This window comes from Colossoma macropomum, unplaced genomic scaffold (assembly GCF_904425465.1).
Source record: "Colossoma macropomum unplaced genomic scaffold, Colossoma_macropomum, whole genome shotgun sequence".
NCBI classification, from domain to species: Eukaryota; Metazoa; Chordata; class Actinopteri; order Characiformes; family Serrasalmidae; genus Colossoma; species Colossoma macropomum.
In genome coordinates this window covers 32,438,229-32,464,233 of record NW_023494788.1, presented here as the reverse complement: position 1 = coordinate 32,464,233, position 26,005 = coordinate 32,438,229, and the positions used below count along the sequence as shown (strand labels likewise).

Sequence of the window (26,005 nt, the reverse complement as noted above, 5' to 3'; positions counted from 1 at the left end):
GTCATTATGTAATTGCATTTAAATACTATATCAAACAAGAACATCTCTATTGTGCTGGACACTTACCAGCTGCCTCTGTCAGACCCCAAACCTTCTGGCCGTAGATGTCAGTCTTATTCCATGCCAGAACATAGACCAGTCCCAGGGCAGCAGGGTACCACTTCTGGTACTGCCTGCCCTCTATGACGGCAGACACGTGCACCTTGCTGAGGCCCGGCGGTATGGAGGCATGTGTAAGGATGATGCGCAGCAGTGACTGGTATCCGGCCGCACGTGTGCTGAGGTAGCTGAGCTTCACAAAGCTGCCCGGAATGAGAATCTCCTCCTGCACAGCCTGTAGGGGTGCACGCTGTTATTCAAATGGACAAATATCCAAACTCAGCTTAGTAGTCATTTACCTTATTAATGTGCTGTGAGTCAGTATGTTTTCTGATCTTCTGCTCTTTTACAAAGTATAGAGAAATCAATAAAAATTCTCATGTGGTTATTGACCCTATGCCTGTGTTCAGTTAAGACCCTATGCCTGTTTTCAGTTTATATTCATAACAGTTGAAAATATTTTGACATGGGGATATTTGGAATATATTTTTAGTTTAAAAAAAAAATACTAATTAATTTGAAAAGTTCTGCTTCGCAACTGTTCGCAGCTGAACTGAACTTCTGTGTTTATTGTCTTCATATTACATGAAAAGATGCACCTATTATTTGCTCTCAAGGTCTTTTATTAATTAAAAAGATAAAGCTAAAACAGGCACTTGCCATGAGTCCTTGCAAGGTACTTTACACTGGTGAAGCTTCCACTGATTGCACATTTTATTGTCAACTCGTAAGAGTATCTGCTAATTTAGCAAATGTTAATTTTCTAATAGCAAAAAATTGTTCAAATGCTCATCCACAGCAGTGTAGCAGGCGAACAAGAGATCAAGGCATTAGAGGCTCAAAATCACCAAATGAGCTCAGCCTGTTCATGCCATGCTGGATGGGTTACTAACAAGCCCGGGCACCACGAAGGTAACGCGTGGCTAAACGCCATCCCCTTACGATCCTAATTGTTCATTTTGACTGCTCAACTTTGGCAGGGGATGGCATTATCTACTGCCAATGGCATGGATTACAAAAAAATCAGGAGATTTAGCCCATTCTGCCACTACGATCACAGCCCGAGACACATGGATTTTGGAAGCTAAAACAGATCTGGGGAATTGAGGTGACACTAGCTCACGATAGCCCCCCCTCCTACTTTGCCTGCATTATCACTTAGCCTGCTAATTAGTACCAAAGCATGAAATTAATCTGAGGCACAGTGAGGACAATCATCTTGCTTCAAATTGCTCAGCACTGTAAACCCAGTATATATAATGTCCTCATTTAAAAAAAGAAATCAGCATATCCATTACATTTTTCTTTAATGCGTGATCAAAGTGACCTCATATAGGAGGTTAATCGGTGCAAAACCTCGATAATTCCCAGCCTGCTGGATTCCTCCGTGACATCTGTATGGGGTACAATTTCGCTATGGAAATAAGGAGAGCCAGTCTGATTGGAGTGGAACACACAGGAAGAAGCCTGAAAATACTGCCGTGCCACATAGCCGTGGTAACTTGATTCATTAGATTTTTTTTTTTTTTTTACGCTCACCTTTCCCAAATGAGCAGACTGATTTCATTGCCGTAGCACTACTTGTCTAGACCAATCAACATAAAACAAACACACTGGGGCTCCATACTGTAAAATTACCATATTTGAATTAACTTTGAGTATTGGACTAAACTGAAAAGAGCTGATTCAATTTACTGCCTTTACTGCTTACTGTTTTACCATTTTTTTTTGTTCAGATATGAGCTTGAACTTCAAACTTTCCTCATAGAACTGTATGTGTATGTGTACCCAGGGTTTGATTGGGAGGGTATACAAGGGTATACCATAACTTCAGTTCCCCCTGTAAAACTCCCACCTCCACTTTTCCATCCCTTCAAATTAATGTTATGTCAAATAAAAGTGGGGTCATTGATTTTTCAAGTTAGAAGAATTTTTTTGTAATATCTGGTGAAATTCTCACAATCTGGCAGCTGTCAATAAAATACATGCTCAAAAGAAAGAAATCTGTCTCTGTGGCTGCCCCAGGTTCTGTAAACATGAGAAATAACAAATGATGTAGACCAACAACATAGACACACTCAGTTCAAGGAGGCATATCTACTTGCCTGCCAATCATGTTGCATGTTCAAGGTACATAGGTATAGCAGGAGCCTCAGCTTAGCCTTAAAGCTAGTAAGCTAAAACCTGAGCTGTGTTAAGACACATTGTGACGGCTGGGTAAAAATAATGGGAGAAAAAATAACACAAAAACTGCCACTATCTGTGATGGCTTATACCGTCAAACAAACTAAGAAAAGAAAAATGGAAGAACACACACACACATCATCTAAACCGCTTATCTTTCTGGGTTACGGGGGGTGGAGGGGTGCTGGAGCCTATCCGAACTGTCATCGGGCAGAAGGTAGAATACACCCTGGACAGGTCACCAGTCCATCGCAGGGCAGACAGACAGCCATACACACACACATGGGGCAATTTAGCATGTCCAATTGGCCTGACTACACGTCTTTGGACTGTGGGAGGATCCCACACAGACTTAGGGAGAACATACAAACTCCACACAGAAAGGACCCTGGTCACCCAGCCGCAAATCGAACCCAGGCCCTTCTTGCTGTGAGGCGACAGCACTACCGCCACCCCAAAACAGAAGACCAGCAACTGAAATTTTCTGTATCTGCTAGACAGGCAATGCTTTTGCATAGCATATAGCACACCAAAGCTAACAAAGTGGGCCCAGGCTTTGACTCGTAATATTAGCTACCTAGGGTAATCTTAGCTAGTCAGCTAAAACTTTGCATGGTAATATCACATAGCTAGCTAGCCAGTTCTTGTGTTAGCTAATTAGCTGTGTCAATGTCAGCTTGTAGGATAATTTTATTGGTGACAATTAATTAGAACTACGTTAGCATTCAGGCATTTTAGATAATTCATCTTCCATTCAACCCATATCTTATTTTAAAATCAAAAATTGGATAATGAAGAAACATTTCCTTTTTTTCATTATAGTCTCTAAAAACAAATACAGATTGATGGCAACAAATTGAAATTTGTGCTTTTCATAGAATGTTTGAATCTACCACCCCATATCATCCCGCTGTACACACCTGTAATTCCGGGATGACAGGTCCGCGTAGGGTGCACTCTCCGGTGTATCTGGTGAGGGGGGAGGGCAGCACAATGGGATAGGGGCTAATAAAGTTCTTCATATCACAGGTTTGGGGAGTACCCTCCACTCGAGACATGACAACCTTGTCCAGCACCAGGAAATTGTTCCAGGGCAGCCAGACGGTGCGTCTCTGGGTTAGAAAAGGTGGTCTCTGGAACACCAGGGTCACCGAGATAGCCCCCACCGCCACCAGGTCAAAACTGTATGAGAAAGCCAGGAGACAGAAAAGAGAAATCCCTGTTCTGCTGACACTACACTTTTCAAACGTCCCTGAGTGCAAGAGAATAATGAGCTCTTTTATAGCAGTAACCAAGTGAGGAAGCCAATTATGTATAAAAAAAGAGTGTGTGTGCGGCCCATACCTGCCATCCTGTCGGCTGATGGTGAAGCCGTACTCTGGGTGCTGGAGGAAGGTGATGTTGACCCCCACTAGAGGTGTACCGTCTATTGCCACCACTTGCCCCCGCACCACAGCTGCTTGGCTGAAGCAGAAATTGTGAAGGAAAAAGTTACGAAACAGATAATTCTGGTTGTAAAAACTGATTGGCTTGAAATATACACACACATGACTGCACACATTTTAGACATTCAATTGGAATAGTGTCCCAACCATTGTGCTGCTCATGAAATGATGCAAACATAGCCTACTGTTAACAAACTACATTGTATGGAGGAAGAATAGTTTATAATGATTATTATCAATACTATGATAAATTAATTATTGAACATAATCCATTGTATTATATAATAAATTGGTGTATTTTGTGACCATTTTAGAAGAGTAACAGCACTCAAGGTGCTGTGTTACAGTAATGTCATCATGCTTCACATAGTGCCTAACAACACCCGTTAAAGGACTGGCTTGGCAAACTTTGCATCATTGAAGCTACAAGGCTAATGGTACTAACACACACTAGAGGTCAATAGTCACCCAAAAATCTTCTGTACATCCATCTCCAAAACTTCTCTTAAACTGCTTCCAGGTCTTCATTAAAGTCATGCAGACTTGATGATGTTGTTGAGGGCACAGTATGACTTAATGTGAACTACGTCAACTATGTCTTAATGCGAACTAAGTCATACTTGAACTACTACTTGTTATCTGACTCCCCTTCGTACAGGCATATGGATGCTACATTACATTCACAACTTCTGTTGTTTCTATTAATAAATATATCTTCTCTTTAAAAAAATCAGGTTTAACATGCAATGTAATGCATTTTTGCAGTTTACAGTCAAACTGTATTGACAAACAACCTTCAATACCTTGATGCGGTTTGAGCAGGTTAAGAGAAGTTTTGGGGATGTATTCACAGAAAAGATTTGGGTGACTATTGACTTCTATATTTTATTAGCATTGTTAGTTTTGTAGCTCTAGCACTAAATTGAAGAAGCATAATTTTGACACCAAACATGTCTTGGCTCATCAGCTACATCTGAAGTAAGTCTTATATTGTGTACATCTGATTTTTCCCAAAACCATTCCTCTAACTGTGGTTAAATCACTGTAATGCACATCCGCTTGTGCTTTTTGCTTTAATACATCATAACTGAATTCTGACTCAACATCAATTTCAGTGTCTGTGCCACTTCAAAAGCAATTAAAACTCAATGTTGTCTCCTTTTATTATCCTTTGTCATTTGTTTGCTTCATGGAAGCAAGGTCACATTATAATTGAAATGGCACAATTTGCTCATCAGCTACTCCAGCTGTTTAACAGTGGGTACATTTTTATTTATTTTTTTTTCAGGGAATATGCTATAGAAAAAGAAAAGGGGGAAAAAACAACTGTCAATTTGCTGGAGCCATGCATGGCCTTAAAACTAGACACGTCAGCCACTCAAGTGCTCGATTGCATTTTGTGTAATAATGAAGTTTGAGGGAGTTCAACATGAAGTCTGTGGCAGAAATCTCAAACTTCAAACTAGAAAAAAAATCCTCTCTCAGACCTTTCATGTCATCTGCCATGCTTGATGGACTTCCTATTTGAATAATAAAGAGACGAAGACTCTCCTTTTTCTTTTGCCAGCCAAAATTGTGTGCTTAATAAACGATATTGAGATTAAAAACCCATTGGAGACCTGGGTGAACATGAAGGAAGCCATAATAAAAAGTCGTCTCGGTCTGTGTGTGTGTGTGTGTGTGTGGTTCAGGGGTGTGGGGGTGTGGGGGTGGTTGAAGGGTGGAAGCTACTGAAATTGAGGACAACCTGAGGAAAATTGTGATCCACGGTGCAGCGAGCAGGATGATTCAGGCCGGGTCCAGGCCAGTGCCCCTGGCTGCCTGTCTCCCTGCTGCTTTTTCAAAGAGAGAGCAATTCCGCCCCAATGTGACACATATGTTGCCAAGCTTAATATCCGTCCGCTGCCTGGGCCCATGAGTCCACCGTCAAATCCGACCTCCAGCAATAAAGACCTTCAAAGTCTAATGACTTCAGTAACTCCGGCACTTAGCCGCGGCGGGATTTATGGGGCCCGCGAAATCCAGATTTCCAACCTCATTCAAGTTCCCTACTCATTCGCTCGGCCCTCCCTCTCTCCCTCTCTCTTCCCCCCGTTTGAAATTCTCCACCGAGGTCTCTTGCACACACTACATAGCCTACCAGTTCTCACCTCGCCTCCTCTGATACCAATAATATCTTCCCCTTGCTGTAAATCCCACACTTGGACCAAAAAAACAAACAAACAAAAAAGTAACTATGTTATTAATTACAACATTACACTATTAAAAGTAGCTGCTTATTTGGTTCTTGGCTTATGCGTGCAGCAATCTAACTGATGTAAAATGTTTACACTATGTATATATTTTTTTTATTTTAGATTTTCTCTGAATTTTTTTACTTCTGACATTTGTGTTTTTTCACTCAAAAACTCACTAACATTTTTCATTTTTCCACCTCTCTTCATCCCTTACAATTAAACAAGCTTTAAGGCTATTATGCAAATAATATCTCTTCTGATTGGCTACCCTGTATCATGCCTGATTCAACACAATCTGTGTTGAAATAATTCATTCCTGTAATATGAATAGGTGGGCTAAACTGCTGTTGGCTGAATAGGTAGATACAGTACAATGCAAAAGTTTGAGCTTTGTTACATTGCATTGATTTTCTAAGTGAAATAAGTACATACCCTCTAGACTCTACAGGGAACACATTTCCGCACATTTTAAAACACAATTACGGTTTATTAGTTGAAATTCACATTGGGGAAAAAAATCTGGCCTGTTATGGCACTTTTTATATAGTTTTATTTTTTCTGATAGGTTAAACTCTGCTAATCAATAGGAAATGTCATATGTTAGTTTGTTACCCTGTAGAAGATGCGTACTTATTTCCACTTCAACAACAAAATCAACAAAACATATCTGGGGTGTTCAAACTTTGCATACGATTGTACATGTGAACACACTGCTTTTTATGGCATCACAAAAATGATTATTTCTGAACAGCCCATTTTTGCAGCTTAATTTCCACTGTATGGACTGTGGAGCGTATGATCCACTGTTCCATTACATCAAACTCATTTATTTAAAAGAACCTAGGGAAAAACTATCTTTCCATGATACATAATATATCCAAAAGAGCCCAGACACTCCTTCTAACTGGAGAATTCAATGACTTCAAAGTACACCCATTCCTGAGACAGGTGTTGAATTGCACACACCCTGTTTCATCTCAAAAGAAAAGCACTGCCAGTAGAACAGGACAGTCTGGAGCAGCCACATGGAAGCTGTACTTAGCCCCTGCATTGGGTTGTGGAGTAGTGAAACCGCACTGTATGGAGTGGTGGAGCACCATCAAATGCCTTACATTTGTTACAGTGGCATTTGTGATCCAGAACTAATGATCCAACATTAGTATCTGACCTGACTAATGTTCTTTTGACTGAATGCAATGAAATCCTTATAGCAATGTTCCAGCATCTAGGGGTAAAACCTTCCCAGGAGAGTTACTCCAGCAAACAACAGATATGGATGAGCAAGTGCCTACAGACATCTTGGACATATAGGGCTGGTTTCTCTGACTTGGATTAGGCCTAATCCTAGCCTGAAAAGAATTTTCACCACTGGCATTGCAATTCAGTCCACATCTAGGTTTAATCCCGGTCCAGGAAACTGGACAATAGTGTACAAACTCTTTAAACTTTAAAAAGATTTTTTACAAGACTTTTATCTCGTTTAGAAAAACAGTTCTTCAAAAGAATCATCAACTGAAAGGTTTTAGTGAACCAAAAGTGGGTCTTCTTTGCCACTGCTCCAAAGAATGCTTTACTGGCAACTTCATTCTGAAGAGTGTGGACATATGGAGACTTAAGCTCTTGGGAAAGTGAATCAGGGTTTTTTGAATGTCAACTGATCGTTTAGCAGTGAGCTAACAGGGCAGACTGGCACAGGAGGACAAAAAAATCTGCATGCATCTCTGGTTTTGCCTCAAACGCGAGCAGGATAAATGTGCAACGACGGAATTTTCTCTGAGCCGCTGTGCACTACAATTTGTTACTCAAGTGCCGCACACTGCAATTGATTTCCCCCTTGCAACACAGGCCATTTAATTAATTTATTTGTTTATTCGGTAGTGTGTGTGTGGGAGAGGAGCGGGAAAAAAAGTGTATCTGACTATTTTTCAAAACAGGAAAAGAAAAGGCTCTCTCCTTCTCTCTCCCTCCAGTCTGTATTGTGAAAAAGGGCCTGCACCATTTTTCTCTGCTCTGAGTGCGAATGAGAGGCTTTCAGGGGAAATTTACGGCGACATTTTTATACCTGCTACAGCACAAGGCCTCATAAAGCATAAATATGTAACAAACAATCTGACTTTATATGATTACATATTGATAGACGTAAAGACAGGGATAAAACACGGACAGCGGCACGAGTGACGTGTGGCGTGATATATTTACACATTCACTCGCACCTGCCGTCGAAGGGAACGTCTCCGTGCAGCGTGTGTGTGCCAGATTTGCCCAGGAGGAAGCGGACTCGCTGGAAGAAGGTGTGAGTGGGAAGAGGCGTGGAAGGCGGCCGGCTGTGGCTTTGCTGGAGCAGGGCAAGAGGGTCAGGAGCGCCCTGGCAAAGGGGCTTATTACTGCAGCTTCCCTGCTGACAACAGTCTGGGTCCACACAGTCTACCAGGCCATCTGAAATACACACAAACAAATATAACTGTTTTTATATCTTGTACGTGAGGTCATACATATGTCCATATAAATTGTATACAGTGTTTTCCACAGATTTGAAATACTCTTTGGTGCTTTGGACAGCTGACACCGACTGTAAAGCATGAATAAGTAACAAAATATAAGACTTTTGTCTAACAAATGAATCCATAATTGCTGGCAACACATCAGAAACGAAGACACTAGCTAGACTCTAAAAGACTCAAATGTATTTACGCACTTTACTTGAATATCGACTGCAAAATGACCAAAATGCACCTCTCTAAGATGTATCCAGTTTTTCTTACTGTATATTAGTAAGGTTTAAGCCAGCATAATGACTGCAGAGCGCCTCTCTGTGAATTTTAACATCAGCATGCCTGAGATACAAGTCCTCCTCCTCATGCGGCTTCTTGTTGTTCCATGCCCAACATTTTTAAATGGTCAAAATATACTTTGGCAGGTGTCCATATACCTTAGTGCAATGCCAAAATATATCCCGTAAACAGCAAACACTACAATATATAAACAGGGTTTGGATGTAATGAAAAACAAGTAGTGGGAAAATTAAGTATCTGTGTTAAGCCCACATTACATTGATATGGCCTTATGTAGAACAGTAAGAATACTTACCCACTAAATAAAAAACATACAGTTATTAATGGGAAAAAACATAATCTATAAAGAAACACAATGCTTGTTTATCACCTATTAAACCAAAAACCTCAAAATCAGTGCTTGTAGCAAACACGCTAATTGGATGGACCTAACGAGGAACTCCACAAACAGCTTGTTTGTGAAGTTCCTGATAAATCAATGTGAGGAGCCAGTTATTTATCTCAGCATTACTAAGCCCTTTAAATGGACGATCAAACTAGACGTTTTCCTCGATAGCGGACATCATGAGTAATAAGCTTAGCAGTGGTGCTATACTGGACTCGTGCCTGCAATTCATGGCATGATGTTACATAACTGAAAATCACATAGCTCCCCATTTTGCAGTCAAATTACAAAAAAAAGCAAGACAGTAAAAAAAAACACAATTTGGAATTTCATTCAAATTATTTTTTATGAAACATATTAAAATAATTCCATCAAGAAAACTGCCAACCAGTAACAGCAAGGAACAGTGTGAACTGAGTAAACACTACAACAGAAGTTTTTCACATGCATCCTTTCAATATGTATTCTGAATGTATTGATTAGTCAAGTCAGGCATTGGATGACAACCACAAAGTAACACTGACTCATTAAATCTCTCCTCATTGTATTAATATTGCTTGTATTTATTAGAGTACTGGTGTTTTCTGAGCAAACAAATGTTTACCGCTTAAATAAATAGCTATTTAAATCTAAAGTATTCAGGTGCCAAAAACTTTTGTACAGTACTGTCTATATTGTTGTTGTTATTTTAAAAGCTTGTAGTGTTCATGAAAAAAATAATAAACTGCCTTGTACATTATGTGAACAGTTCATGATGAATTGGCCAATAGAAATGGCCCAAAATTACTCAATAATAATAAAAATTGGGAAGTTAAGAAAATATAAATTTAACAACACCTCCTTCTCATATGAAGTTACCATTTCAGAGATTCAGAGAAGGTTTCATCTCAACAGCAACAATATGCGACTACTGTTACGCAATAGGAATGTTCGAAGCCTAATCCTATAACTAACCCTCACCTTAACCTCCGTTACAAAAATAGTTTTGCTCTTTCAGTTTTAAAGAATTCAATATAGCTTTTATAATACAGCAAATCGCAAAGTCAGGACCACTTTATTGATCCTGGTAAGGTAGGTTAGAGCTGTTTTTTTCTTGTTTCCATACACAGTTAGGACATTTTTTGTCATGACAATGTACAAACCAAACACATACAGATGATATAACCTCATAAAACACTCCAGGATGAAATAAAGATTATTCAACTTAAGCTATTCTCCCATGACTAATAATACATACGCACAGTACCAGCAAATACTTTGGACGTACCTACTTTTAGAAATGTTTTTCCTCATTTCAATTATGTTCCATATTTTACAATAAAGGTGAAGATATCAAAACAGATGACTGTAACCAGAAAGTGCTAAAGGAAAATCCTCCCATCCAATATTTCTACAATACTTATTTATTCAGATGTAAACAAAGTCATTCAGGGTGGTTTGATGTGAAATGGTTCATTGTAGAGCAACTTACCAACACAGGTTTCTTTACAGTGGTGGTGATAGGAACCAAGGGTCACAATGTCTCTAACCCAAATATAGCTATTATTTACTATCTAAAACTACAGTGTATCTACACATCTTCTGAGTTTTTATTTGTGTTTTTTGATAACAGTCATCTAGTGGTAAATCTGAAAAAAAAAGTGCTCTTTGGGTACACTTTTCTCTTATAACACCCTGCATATACCTTGTGCCATTTCTATCTGCTTCTATTGTTTTATGCAGTGACAGGCAGCATAGTTCACTATTTTGTACATTATATTTCTATATTGAAAATGCTGTTTTAACTAGTGAGGATGTCTTAAAAGCCCCAGACACTGCAGACACGATCCCTACCATCCCCTCTTACTACGTGTTAACATTGATAAAAACTCATCAGATAAAATAATACAGTGATGGTGGTAAATAATGAGGAGACAGAGCTGAAAGTGAGTCTGTTTATTGGGAGGAACAACATTAGCAAGTTCGGCTAAAGCACTTGGGAAACTGTAACTGAAACTAGAGAGCAACACCACCCTAATAAACAGCACAAAGTGCTGTCACAATATTCTTAATATGAAGTTTATTGTGTGTTTGACCTTTTTTTACATCAGTAACAATAGCTAACTTGCTTATTTTGATAACGTGTTCAGGGTTCCATTGTTCGCATATGGTTGGTTGCTTAGTGACAAGATTTCCTAACTTCTTAAGATAAAATAAGATTCCTAAATTAAGGTTTGTTTTTCCTAGAACTGAGCATTTCACATCAAACCTCTCTGACTAGCTATTTACGTCTTAACCATTGAATTATGCAGAAACTGTGAGAAATCAGATCCCTTTTTTTTTTTAGGTTTTTCAAAGTGTTCCTCTTTTTCATTGATGCAGCTTTGCACACTTCTAGCATTCTCTCCTGCGGTTTATAAGGAACCACCTGGGATGACATTTCTGGCTTGAAGCTGAGCTCTGCTATTTGCTATTTATTTATTTTTTTTAATATATTTTTTGTTCTGTAATTAAATTCATACATATGCATTAACTTCACTACTTGTATTAGCTTTTTTAAAAAAATCTTCGTTTAAGCATAAGCCTTTAGATCAAAATGTCAAGGAAAGCACACATTCAATCAGGTGTGGCCAAACTTTTGACCAGCACTGCATATATCAGAGGAAATCTAATACTTGTATGGTTCTCAGGACAGAAAAATAAAATCCGTCTGCAGATGTGGAAGCAAGTGGAACCAACACTTTCATTTGAGTCACAGGCAGCATTTACATGATTATTATCTAAATTCAAGCAGGTGGCATTCTGTGCTGCTCGCTGAGGGCTTGACTTTCAGCCCTGATTCGAAAATACTACATAATTTCCCTCAAGTTCCAAATAGATTTTTTCTCCTGACCTTCGCGCGAGCATTTGTATCTGAATAAAGAGGCAATAGCATCCATAAAAATGGCAGCATATTTCCATAACAATTTCATATATAAATTCTACCACCTCCCCCAACAGTAGGAATGGTGCTGACATTTCTAGCTAACTACAGCATCACTTTATAAATGCCAGTAAGGAAAAAAATACTCTCTTGGAGCACTGGGAATAATAGCTTTTGTCCATGTTATAATGAGCTATTTAAAACCATATTAGCAATATTGTGATCCTGACCGCCATGTTATCTGCTGCATGGCTGGCCCGCTGAGTCCTTGTTGCTCTGAGATAAAGAAGTTTAGAAGGGGATGAACTGAAGCTTCTCAGTTCAAGGTCATCTACTCCTAAGGGGGCAAACAATTACACACCACTGCGAAACACATTTGACTTGTAAATGTCCCTGCTGTGTATTCCTACGAATATTCCTGCCACAGAGGCGCCAAATGGCTTATAAATATCCAGCCAACAGGTCCTGAAACAGGAGATTATTCTAAAGCATCAGTATATTCTGCAAGCTACATGTTTGATCTTTTAAGGACATTCATTTTAAAGAATGAACAGATATATAAATTCTACAAAACTGCAGTCCAACATAAATAAAATACAATACAATAAAAAAGCAATTAAGTATTCAGACCTTAGATATTGCGGGATATTTGTTTTCTTCTTTTAAAGTCATGTTTTTATTCTTAAAATGTGAAGCTCGCTCATGACAACATATGATCTGCGTCTCAATGCTGATTATTCTTAGTCTACACCACTAATCATCAGTGCAAATACTGACTCTCATCTAGCTGGTATTGACTGGGGTGCTTATTTCTTTGTCTCCTGACTTACTTCAGCAGAAATTCATCTGTAACAACTGCACTGTATTAAGCCTGTTGTCAGAATTGTCACATTTAGGCAAGGCTAGGCTGGGACTTGGGAGCTCTACAATAAACCATCCTCCAGTAACCTGTGGCCTCCTGCCTCTTTCCTTTCAGCAAGGACACAGATTTACAACAATATTTACAAGGATAATGGTATGGAATGGTCTATTTAAACCCTAGGCATTATTTAAGGTAGTAATATGCTAAATATATATAGAAAACCATCATTTAAAGGGTGCTTTCTATTGGGAGGCGGCTGTCCCAAACCTTAACTCCTAAATTTCAACCTGTGATAAAATACTTACATTTTTTATTTACTTTTTTCCAATGTTGTTTTGTAAACAATTAAAAAAAATAATAAAGTAAAATTCAAAGACATTTATCATTATTTATTTATTTTTTTATTCAGAACTTTTTCCATTTCCATGTCACTACCAAAACACAAATAGGTTTAGTTCACAAGTCTTATTTTAGCCACACCCCTGCATTTTAGAGCAGGAAGTGAGACTGCATCCCTGTCCTTCATGACCACATGGTGAGCATATTGATCCCACTGTTTTGAAGTAAATGTGTTCCAAAGTCTGAAATAAGCATTTTACCTTAATAACTGGCACTACCAAAACATACACTTTTTTGTTTCAATGAAAAATATGATTTTATGTGTGTACAACTATTCAAAGCAGTGATTGCTAGTCATAGGATTTACAGACACAGGAAAAATTTGGGGCACTACTGGTAAAATGACATGTTGAGTTGATTTACTAAGTGAAAATAAGTTAACATATGCTCCACAGACAACACACTTCTGTACATTTTAATGCACAATGACTGTTTAACATATTGAGGAAAAATATAAAATATGGCAAAAGTTAACACATTTTAGATGTCATGTTTTTTTTACAATATGTTCAGCTCAGAAAATAAATAGAAATTGTGCACTAAAATTTGTGATACTTAAGTTGTGTTTCTTTTCACATTTAGAAAATCAACAACATGTAACTTGACCGGGGGTATTCAAACATTTGCATACAACCGCATATCCTTCTCATTCTTATCAAACCATTCAGCTAGCACATGTGATCTGTGGATGGTGGTTTTTCACTGAAGTCCGCGACACAATCCTATCCAGCCCACAAAAGTATTTTCATTTTCTATTGATATTAGCTCGTTTCGCAATGCACTGCCCTACAGTCCCCAGCGTGCACTGCAACATAATGTGCGCTCCGACTCTCCTATGACAACATCAAACTATGGTACACAGTTCTACATTTGTCCTAGACCAGTCATGTCACCAAACAACTAACTGCAGTTCAGCCAATATAAACACTTAACATTAGCTCAGAAATTGAGCCGAAGTATTAATGAACTTGCAGCAAAGAAAGGATGCCAGGTGTCTAGTTCAAGCAAATAGGTAGGTTTAAAAGACCGAGCTCCTGGGTACATTTACATTTAGAATATTTCAAGTATTCATGTAATATTTCAAGGTCTACTGAGAGTGCCTATATTTTACAGTTGAAGTTTTTGCATATTTTGAATAAACAATGGCCAGTTTGGTTTACAGCAAAATGTTAATTAAAAATTAAATAAAACATAGATTTTTTAATGTGGCCCTTTTAGTCGTTAAGTTTGACACCCCGATCTAAAGAAATGAGTGGATCCAGACTATGCTAGCAACATGCCCCATAGCATAGCGAGCCACCGGACCACCTCACTTTTGGCATCAGTCCTGTTCTCTTGTGCCTTGTCCCAAATTTCACACTAGCTCTGTCTACTTGTGAATGTGTTCATGTGCTTTCTGGTGCGTTTCTCATTTCCCATGCCTACACTAAATGCACATTAAATGCAACTTCCCTGAATTGTGTATCAAAGTGATATTGGGCTAAGTATATATCCCACAATTCAGTGCACTGGTGATGTTGTAAAATGCTGCTTTGAAAATTTAAGAGAACGTTAATACTGTAAGAATGACGGCAAAAATATGATGCACAGCCATGCACTGGCAGAGTTAACGGATGCTTTGATAAATTTGGAAATCAGACACATTAACGTACACTTAAGCAAACCCACACACCGAAAGTGTGGACTTGGTGACAAGTCATTGGTGTATACCACACATATACTTGCCCACTTGTTAAGAATATAGTGGGGGATGACTCATCTAACCAGAATTTCCACACTTTTTCCACATCTAGATCAGTGCCTTTGTACCACTCTCAGATGAGGGTTTATGCACTTTCAAAGTCACTTACATATTTTGCTCTTACAATCTTTCCATATAAACACAGGCAGGATGTTTATTGGGGTCAGTACTTCATTTCAGAAATGCTGATGACATAATTATTTGTCTCTTACTACTTGTGGCTTGCTGGTAAAGCCGTAAGTAGGATAAGCCCCCACCTCAGTTGTGGAGTTACTGTGTAAGTGCGGTAGCCAGAACAACCCACAAAAAAACATGCAGGTTGAAAAAGCTTGTTTTGATTCCTGTGTCTTATGTCATGCTTTAAGGACAGTTTCAATAAAAGTAATTTTCTGGTGTTTAACCAAAGTATTGATGATTTTAAGGTCTGTAATGAAAATGCCAAGGCTGAATAGAAATCTAGATTCATTTGCAACTCTCAGCCTAAAGTATGGTTGATCAAAACATACAGCATTTGAGTATTTTGGTTCTTTCAGCTTTAACACAAAAGGTCAGAGACCCTGATATGAAGAAGTAACTTCTAAGAAAGAAAAACATTCTAAGAAAAAAAGCATTTCAGTTTATTTGTTGATTAAAAAAAAAATCTAAGAATAGAAAAGTTTATTTTTTCACAGCACATTTCGATGTGAAAATGAACCAGAAACAGGCATTTTAGGATGTATTTCCCAAAACCTGCCAATTTCCAGCCCTGCATAAGTGATTCTGCCTACTGCAGGATCAGTGGTGTAATCAGTGGTAGGATGGAAATGGAACTCAAAATTTACTTTATTACATATGCACGCAAAATGCACTTGTTCACTTTCAGCTATACGCATTCAGGTTTGGCTAGAGGCTACATCTGACCCTTACGGTGCGGGAGCTTCTTCGGTTTCTTCAGAAATCATTAACTTCAGCCTAACTTCATTATGTGGCTGCTTTGCCACAGCTGTAAAGCCTTTGATTGTCATCTGTTTCCCTAAGGCCTGCTCCTAATGATGCCTCGTTCAGAATATAAATGCACGTTTTAATGAGCACTTGGTCAAACCCAGACACAAATGCGTGTTAGACTTTGATTTTGAACTCCAGAGGCACGTAATTGAATAGCGCTCACCCCTCCCTCCAACCTTCCCCAGATAGCATCTGGCTAGCTCAAACAGGCGTATTAGCTGGCCACATTAAAGTGAGACTCGTGAAGACCATGTATACACTTCATCATTATCTCGGAATGGATCGGAATGGTGCTGCAGTTGCTGGTGAGCTGAATAATCCCTGCAGGCTCTCAATTCTAAAACGTGAGCCTCGGCACAACAGAAGCTCCGTTAAAAAGCTGATCAGCAGCAACTCCCTCTTTCATGTGATCTTGTATGCACAAAGAACAAGAGGCAACGCTGGAGTCTTCTTTGTGACAAAATATTTAGCTTATAACGCTTTGGTGATTTAGAGCCTTCGTTGGAGCTTGGCGGGTTAAGCATTCCAGCACCAGCAGTGGCAACCCATGCGCTGGACCATTTAGCATTTGTGGCTAGCAGCCATGCTGGTGAACGATACAGATGACATGGCTAATGATCGGGCCTGGATTCAGCAACATCCCTTTCCCTTCATTTCTCCATCCCTCCTCCTCACCACACTTGCCTTGCTCACTCCATTTAAAAATAAGAAAAATAAACTACATTTTAAACTGGTCAAAAGTTTTGTCACAGCTACTTATAGAAGGGTTATGGAAAATATGATGCTATTGACAAAGTGTTAAATCACTGGTAAACTGTGACTATAAGAGCTAAGCTTTCAATTTGAGACATAAATGTCAAACTTGGTCAAAACATGAGAAACGTCTGCGATAATGCTAATTACTTGGAATTTTCGTAGTTTGCTAGCTCTGTGCCGAATCACATGAACATGGCCATTCTATATTAAACATATTATATTTGAAGCTTCAGTGATAATAGTGGTGAACCATGACTATTAGAGCTAGATTTTGAGTCATAAATGTCAAAACATGATAATACCCACTTCTTTGGTAACTCTAATTTCTGATAGCATGCCAACAGGATTCCAGTAGTTTGTTAGTGCTAAGCTAACTGTGATTCACATAAAAAAATTTTTGGCTGTTCCAAATGAAACACTTTACATTTGAAGCTTCTAAAAGACATTCCATGTGACTTGAAGCAGTTTCACTGTGACTGTAGCTCATATTCACAGTCAGTGATGTATCTAGGACTTCCAGAAGGTCCTGCCTACTGTGAATCAGACAGTGATTGGTTGATTCCTCTGTCAGTTTGTAAATATATTATTAGTTAATCTAATGTGTTAGGACAGCTCTTCAGCTCTTGAATACTAACCAATAAGAGAGCTTGATATATGAAAAAAACACTGTATAACAATACCTAAAGACATTTTCCTGATACACGATGTGCATCACAATATTTTGCCACATAGACAAAATGTGCCAGTAGTGCCAGATTTGAGAACTGCTATGAAAACTCCATGTACAATCATTTTTATATAACATTTCACATACTGCGCTGTACAAAATCCAATCAAAGACTAAAAAAATATTTATGTCTCTTTTTGTAATATGCAACATTTTTTTTTAGTCCACATCATACTCAGAAAAGCATATTATCAAGATAACAAAATTTATCATACACAGACATCTGCTTCACCATTTATATGTGCATTGGAAACAAGCACTGAAAAATAAGCCTTTAGACTGAAATGTGTTTAAGATTCCAAAAAACATGCATACATTTGACTGGTACTATACATTCAGATGCATGTCAGATTTTGGCTCCAAATCTCCACATCAATCGTCTTGGAGTGAGAGGGAGGTGAGGGGTTGGGGGGAGGACAGAAGCGATATTAAAAAGAACACATGCCTCGGTGAGAGCCTGAGCTCAATCAGCAGCATCGCCTTTCATCTTAACCCAGCCAACAAAGCCACAAATCATCTTCCTAGAACGTCACCTGTGCATCGCAAGGGGCCCTCGAGCGCAAAATCGCTCATGAAATCAAAACGAGGGAGAGATTGGTTTAGTTTGTTCCATCTTTTTCTCTGTTTGTTTTCCTTTTGAAAAGAATACGCAATAAAAAAAGAAGAGTGCGTGTTTTCCCTCATCTTTCATCTCAGCAGGATTGGTAGACATCAAAGGTATTAACCTACACAGGCACAGACTTAAAATCCACTCAGTGCTTGGGCCACACTGGCTTTTTGACAACAGCGGCCAACGGCCAGACCAGCCTGGAGAAATGCAAAAAATTTGCACTGACGGCTTCTTGGAAGAGAGTCAGTAGGAAACTGAAACTAGTGAACTCTTCACACTCAAAATCTAACTCATACCAACACTCATACTAAATTGTAACAGGCCTTCATATCTACATCCTGTTGATTGCATCAGACAATCTGTTGTCAACCAGATCTATTTCTGAAAGTTTTAATAGCTTTAAGTTGCTTACAATTTATACAATTTTCCACTTATCCGTAATCTTTAGTTTTGCACTGGAGATACAATACCATCCAAAAGTCTGTAATCATATGTTACATTAATATTGTCAATTATTTTCAAAAGTGGAAAGTAACAAATTACATTTACATTAAATTACTCTTGTTACTGTACTTGATTAAATTTTTCCTTGTAACTTTTTTGAGTACAGTTATAGTACAGTACTTTTACTTAAGTTCATTTGTTATATAGTTGTTTTTTTACTTTAATTTTTGACAACCGTTAGAGAGTAAAATAAACATGCATTTCAGCTCATACACAAGAAAAGCCCAGTTAAACTGAAGTGACTGGGCTCCGAAAGCCAATCAAAACAAAGCAGCTTCCAGCTGCAAAAACACACAGCCCTGATGTGTTCAAAGACATCAAGTGAAGAAAGAAAGAGGATAATTTGACCAGCACACTAAGGACAAATATGCCTATAATAAATCAAAATCGCTTAACTCAATTTCCACCCTGAGGAAGCACACAAACTGGCTAACTCATTCAAGCTACGGTATTGTGTCCTATTACCATTTTCTTCTTACTGTTGTTTTAGAATAAGAATGGCAGCTATTAATTACTTATTTATTTTTTATTTAACTTAAAACTGCTGTGCATGTTCTATTGCAAGTACCTGTTAGCTAGCTACTGGTTAACGTAAAAAAATCATTCAAGGAGCTAATGAGCAGTAGGACTGTCACTAAAAATTATATCTTTAATTGAATAATCCCTGTTATTTTGACTCTTAACAACATAATCTGATTTTTTAAAAGGACCAAACCAAACTATACTAACAACAAGACCAAAACAAACTAACAGCAACAAACTCTGCACAGTGTTTCAGAGATTCATAACTCCATTGTTGGAAACAGATACTGGAAGCCGTACATAATCATCTCATCATTAAATGCACGTAGTTTAATGCAAACCTTACACAGTACAAAGACATATAAATATGTACTAGCAGAGGATTTTCTCATGTTATGTTTCACTTCAGTTTTGTTTGTACAGATTATTTTCAATGATATAACAAAGTCAACTCAGAAATATTTTCAGGTTGTGACTGCAGATTTAAAAAAAAGTAACACAAAATAATTACTCAAGTAGTTTTCCAATAAACAATTTATATACTTCTATACTTATTCTTGGACTTTAAATTATTCTTTCAGGCTTTACGGGCTGACTTGCAGCAGCATACAGTCACCATATTTTAGCATATTGTTTTTCTCCTAACTTATGCTGCGTTCACATGTTGGCGGCAGGTGGACAACAGCAATCTGGATATTCCATTGTTTTCAACTGAGATGCGACAGAAAATTCTGCCAGGGGCAACATTCCGCAGACCGCAGTGGTAAGCGAAAAGTTCTGTCAAGTGTGCAGTTTTTCCCACTTTGCCATTCAATCACAGTGGTGAAATAAACCAGATGTTGATTTTTTGGCCATGCATGCCAAAATCTCATTGTTGAATTCCAAAAGAACCCAATAAAACACAAAATAAAAGAGTACAGAGCATCCTCCTTCATTTTTCCTCCTTAAATAAACAATACTCACTGCTAAAGCTCTCCTCTTCACCATGACACCATTTACATGGCCTCATGTTGCAGCCAGTCATGTACTGCTATGAAACGCAGAATGTGAATTCAGCATGAGCAATGCTACTCAGTTTTAGCAAAAAAAATCTAAGTGCAAGACTTTTTTTCCAGTTTATTCCAAAGAGCCAGCTCAAAAGAAGATCTACTCACAAGTCAGACATTGCTTCTTCACCTTGTCTGAAAGTTTGGCTTTCTTACCTCCATCGTTGTCAGTGTTGTCATCACACTCGCGCTCTGTCACCGTGTTGCAGCCAGGACCGCTCCAACCAGGCTGACAAACACAGCGCCAGCCACTCTGCTCCAGTGTACAGCGGCCTTTTCCATTACACAGCCCCGGGCAGCCATCTGACACAGCGCCAACATTGAGAGTTAGCTACCTTCACCACTGACTTTGCACTTCCAACACACTAGTCATGGGAGCAAATGGCTGTATAGACATCTACGTTTCATAATGGACCATGCTGTAACATTTATTAGACGGGAAGAATCTTTTAACATCGATTCACTCAATTCTTCCTCAAAACGATGTCTGAAATGATAGCATTAGCTCTCCCACAGTACTAAATTATACAATACACCTCACAGAGAACAGAAATGCATTATAATCGACTATGTGATTCAAGTAAAATATTACTGGCATGCGTTACTCTGCTATTCAAGCACAGAAAATCCATGGTGAAAATAAATGGATTCATTTCTAGTCTGAGCAACAGATAAGGCTTCCACTCACCTTTCACCACCACATCCAGATCATGGGCTGCAGAGGAAGAAACAAGAAGAGAAGAAGAATACTTAGCACATTTAACACAGCTAACACACACACTCTCAAAACTGGCATGTTTAAAAGAGTCTTTAAGGTGGGAGTCGGGAGCTGCAATTAGTTTGGCGCGTCCGAGGAAAGCTACAGCGCAAACCTTTAATTCCCTTGTTAAAGTGCAAAGGGGGTGAAATGAGTTCTTGGCTTTGCTTTTTAGTAAATGCCTGAGATTTAATGGCTCTCGCGGCTCACACACTTGCAAATTCGCCTGCCACTCTGTTCTCAGCGAAATATGTATTTTCATATTTTTAATTCTTCAAGCGTGCGCTCATGTGCACACTAACAGGAAGGGGGGAGACGGGGATGAGTTGACGAGGAAATATCACAGTTTAATTACCGTCAAATTAGCTGTGATGTGGCGGCTGATTAGGAAAGCCTATTGACAGGGAAGAGACAGAGACTATGACTGTGCAATATATCATTTGGTTATCTTTATCGCAATCTTGGTTTTAATGATATAGATTTTCCTAAAGGCTGCAATATGCAAATAAGCCCTCGAACAAATGCTTTGTCATTTTTTACTATATGTTTTGAGCATTGTCTCAAACCTTCAGAACAAAATTCTGTTTTAATAAATTGAGGAATACACAAATAAACACAAATAAACTTAATCAAAAATAGTGCAGGTCATTTTTAACCATGTCACATTAAAGGGGAATGTTGCCAATTTTTTATACATTTTTATCCAGTAAATTGAGTTTAACTACATGCAAAATTAGACCAAAAATCATCGATGTGACATAATTCAAACATTCGTATTAAATGTTTGTTAGATGTTAGAATTATGGTCAATACAATCAATAATAATATCATTCAATATTATTTTATCATCATTTTCTGGTCAAAATAAAATTCTCACTTTCATAACCAAAACAATAAAAATGCTTGGTGTATTTCTTTTACTGTCTATATTCCATTACTGTATAAATAGCTTCTTTTGTGTATTTGTACACAATTTGTATATTATTATTTACATAGCTGTTGTTATATTCTTTGTGTTTTGTAAAAATAACATTACTAAAATAATAATAAACTGTTATTAACTTGAATTTGAGATTTAGAGCGGTGGTAGCAATATAACTACAGCAGTTTCTGTCCTTATCATGCGGCCCTGGCAGAGATTTACCAATGGTGCAATGTTCGCCTTCCCATCCAGGCTGACACTGGCACTTTCCATCCACGCACTGGCCATGTTCCTCGCAGCGAGGGTGGCAGGCCCGCTGGTCACAAGCTGTGCCCTCCCAGCCTTCCTCACACTGGCAACGGCCCTCCGAACACACACCGTGACTGCCACAGGGCACCGGACACAGCTCTGAGGGGTTTCGAAAAGAGAGAGACAGAGAGAGAGAGAGAGAGAGAGAGTATTCACAAAACAGCTTTAGGCTGTAACGACATGAGGCAGCAATGACCACTGAAACACTGTGCTGACTGTAGCGCTGGGCACGCCACCACCATACTTGCAAATTTACTTGTATTTCGTTTATTTACTTTTGTGTAAGTCTTGACTAAGATCCAGTATAACAGCCCATCAGAGTACCCTCTCACAATGAAAGAAATGAATATTGCACAAATCAATGAAATGAATAAATATCAAATTAATGAATGAAATTAAGGTATAATAAACATAGTGCAACGGGACCTTCAACCAGCTAACAGAAGTGGCCGTGCTTAATGGTGAGGTAATCTAAATATACAGTGTTGAAAATCTGCTGCTGTAACAGACCTGCATTCACATTACAAGCTATATATATATATATATATATATATATATATATATATATATACATACATGTGTGTGTGTGTGTGTGTATGTGTGTATGTATGAATGTATATACATACACGTATGTGTGTATGTGTGTCTGGTCTGAACCAACACAAAGGCTACTGGGGAGCAAGTTACAGAAATATTTTAATGATCGTTATGGGAGGGATGTACTACAATACACAGTGCATTACACCTGCTGCTAAGGGGGCTGCATACCTGCAGACCAGTCAGAATACCCATGTTAACCCATGACCACCAATAAAACTGCCAACTATGGGTACATAAGCATTGGGACTGGACTATGGAGCAATGGAAGTAGGTCATCTGGTTCGATGAGTCCCATTTTATTTTACATCACAACAACGGCTAGGTATGTGTGTGCCATTAACCTGAGGAAGTGTTGGCACCAGGATACACTGTGCAAAGAAGACATGCCAGTGACGGGAATGTGATGCTCTGGGCAATTTTTTGCTGAGGAAACCTGTGTCCACACGTTCATGTGCATGGCAATAGTATTCTCTGACGGCAGTGGCCTCTTTCAGCAGGATAATGTGCTCTGCCACACTACACACGTTGTTCAAGGTGTTGCCCCTGCTTCCAAGTTCCCCAGATGTCAATCCAATCGAGCACCTGTAGAATTTGCTGGAACAACAAGATCCATGGCAGCTCCACCTCGCAACCTACAGAGCTTAAAAGATCTGCTGCTAACATCTTGGTGCCAGATACAACAGGGCACCTTCAGAGGTCTTGATGAGTTCATGTCTTGGCGGGTCGGAGCCGTTTTGGTGACACACGAAGGACCAACAGCAAATCAGGCAGGTGGTCGTAATGTTTTGTCTGTATTTATATATACTCTGTTGTCAGTTCATGGTTTGTCCATCCTTGGAAAACTGTCAGTAGGCACATCAAAACTGATAACCAGATGTGATTTTTCATCTTGGTGGATCACATTTGTGAGTGAACCATATGTATCGTTAATGTAAATGCATCACTGCCCTGAAAAGACCTACATGTGCACTGCTAACATGCTGCTGACACTGGTTGATGACCATGGCGACTTGCACGGGCATAGTGAAGTACGATGTAAAAAAGAATAAAAAACAGAGCAGTCTTACAAACCAAAATGCATTGTAGCGTACAAACAATGTACCCTGGTCAAAATGGAATACCCATAATTTACTGTGCTGCTTCCAACATATTGTGACAACAGTAGCAAGCCAGTACTACATTATTATATGAAATTGTTTACTTGAATAACACATTCTGTTCTCTAATGTTCATTAGTGCTACCCATTTTCTAACGCAGGGAATTGTGATTAGGGGAACATTTCCAACACTGTGATGAATTCCGATCTGACCATTCTAATTACAGTCACACGGCCATGATCTAGGACCACATGTGAAAACAGCCTCATATGAAAGTGGCCATAAAAGAACAGAAAAGAAACAGATTGCATTTAGGCAAAAAACAAATCATATTTGTGAAAACTGACCTTTATGCATGTGTTCAGTGTAGCACTATGTGGGCAAAGACTCTTTAGTTTCACTTTCTCTTTTCTGTACCAGCTGAATTTTTAACATATCAATAAAACAGAATATTTTCCACGGGCACAGGCAAATTGCTGAAGGCCTAAAAAGTCCCCTTAACCAGCCCCCCCCCCCTCCCCGCGCTGGAGCTATTTCAATTCAAATGTACTCTGCACTTAAGAAAGCGCACTGAAATGGCAGAGGCTCAGCATCTAAGCTTCATTAGAATTATATTAGCATAGGCTTAAACAAGACTTAGCATTATGAATCTGAGGAGGATGATGATGTGATTAATAGCCTGCCCCAGCAGATTCACAGCTTTGGCGGAGAGTCAGAGAGGACGAAGGCTATGGTGTTAGCAGATACTTTTGTCTGATGGTCAGGAATGAAGTCTAAGTATCTTAAACAAACCTCATAAATCTCAGGTTAAGAGGAGCAGCACACCATGAAAAGCACTCAGTCACTCATTTATGTAAATGCTTGGGTCTGCAGATGCTATCAGCAATAATTCCACTGAAAAAGCACCAACATCTTATGGTGAAAATATGAAAAATATGAAATCTATTCACTTTATAGAGACTACTGAGCCGACAGTAGACACTGCAATTCAGGGTGAACCAGTAAAATTTGAAAACAGAACATCATGCTTAGAATATAGTCGTATTTAAAAGTTTGAAATGCATCTTCTACCAATTTTTTAATTGAAAATAAATGAACACATGCTCTTTTGCAAATTTAAGTGCACAATTTCTAATTTCTATTGCTGAGTTTAACACAAACTGGAAAAAACATATTATATAAAATGTACACAGGCCCCAATTTTTCATGATTTATTTTTTCTACAATATGTTAAATTCAACAAATAAACAGTAAATGTGCATTAAAATATGCAGATGTGTATTCTCTGTAGAGGATGTGGGTTTTTTTTATGTAGAAAATCAATGAAATTTGTCATTTGACCTGGGACTGTGACAAAAACACAAAAATAATTTCAAACATGCTCTTTAGTGTGAAAACAGTATGATATTTAAATTGTTTCTACTGTTTATTTTAATTTAAGAAATGTGACGAGAATGGTTAAATATATTAGTTACTGAAATAATGTTTAAGTAAGAAGTCTGTTTATTGTTTGACTATATTAAATTCTTTTAGCTGATATCATTGGTTATCAGAATTTTTAGCTCATAAAAATCAGTACTGGTCACAAAAAATATTTATAGAGCACTTCTGATTTTCATTTATCAAGCAGGTCAATGCTATTGTGTAAGAGCAACAAAAGGGAAGTAAATGTTACATGGAAGGAGGAAAGGAGAATCAGAAATATTTTAATGTGGGAGGAAAAAAACAACATCAACAACAAGAACAAAAAAATCACGGTGTTCATACTGCACTGCACTTGAGTGCAAGGAGAGGCAGGATGAAACAAAACACAATTACAACACAGCCCTTCAGTCTACAAAAGGCTCTTGCTGATGAAAGCAGGGAGGCTACATTAGACCAGTGGTACACTTTAATAATAATAGAAAAAGAAGTAGCACTTCAATCAACAGCATAATAAATTAGGCCAAAAAAAAGCACACAGTCAAATGCTACAATCTGTTGCCGTCTATGGCATGGGTTGAAAAATCTCACTCTAACCAGTGCAACTCATTGACGGCTCACAAAACGCATCCTTAAAAAGTCACGGTTATTGCTGATGATAATAAAAGAATGCTGTAATTTGATAAGAACTATATCTCACTC

General features: G+C 38.5%; 1 protein-coding gene across 1 annotated transcript in view; it reads right to left on the bottom strand.

Annotated features, from left to right (window-relative positions):
• Window positions 1-26,005, bottom strand: part of LOC118807259 (teneurin-1-like) — a 280,336-nt gene that overhangs the window by 65,631 nt on the left and 188,700 nt on the right. Inside the window, exons 12-18 of the mRNA XM_036569223.1 lie at window positions 22,097-22,282; window positions 20,884-20,910; window positions 20,352-20,498; window positions 8,179-8,401; window positions 3,628-3,747; window positions 3,204-3,465; window positions 67-334 (exon numbers count right to left, since the gene is read on the bottom strand). Coding sequence (XP_036425116.1) covers window positions 67-334; window positions 3,204-3,465; window positions 3,628-3,747; window positions 8,179-8,401; window positions 20,352-20,498; window positions 20,884-20,910; window positions 22,097-22,282 — 1,233 coding nt within the window. The remainder of the gene's footprint in view (window positions 1-66; window positions 335-3,203; window positions 3,466-3,627; window positions 3,748-8,178; window positions 8,402-20,351; window positions 20,499-20,883; window positions 20,911-22,096; window positions 22,283-26,005) is intronic.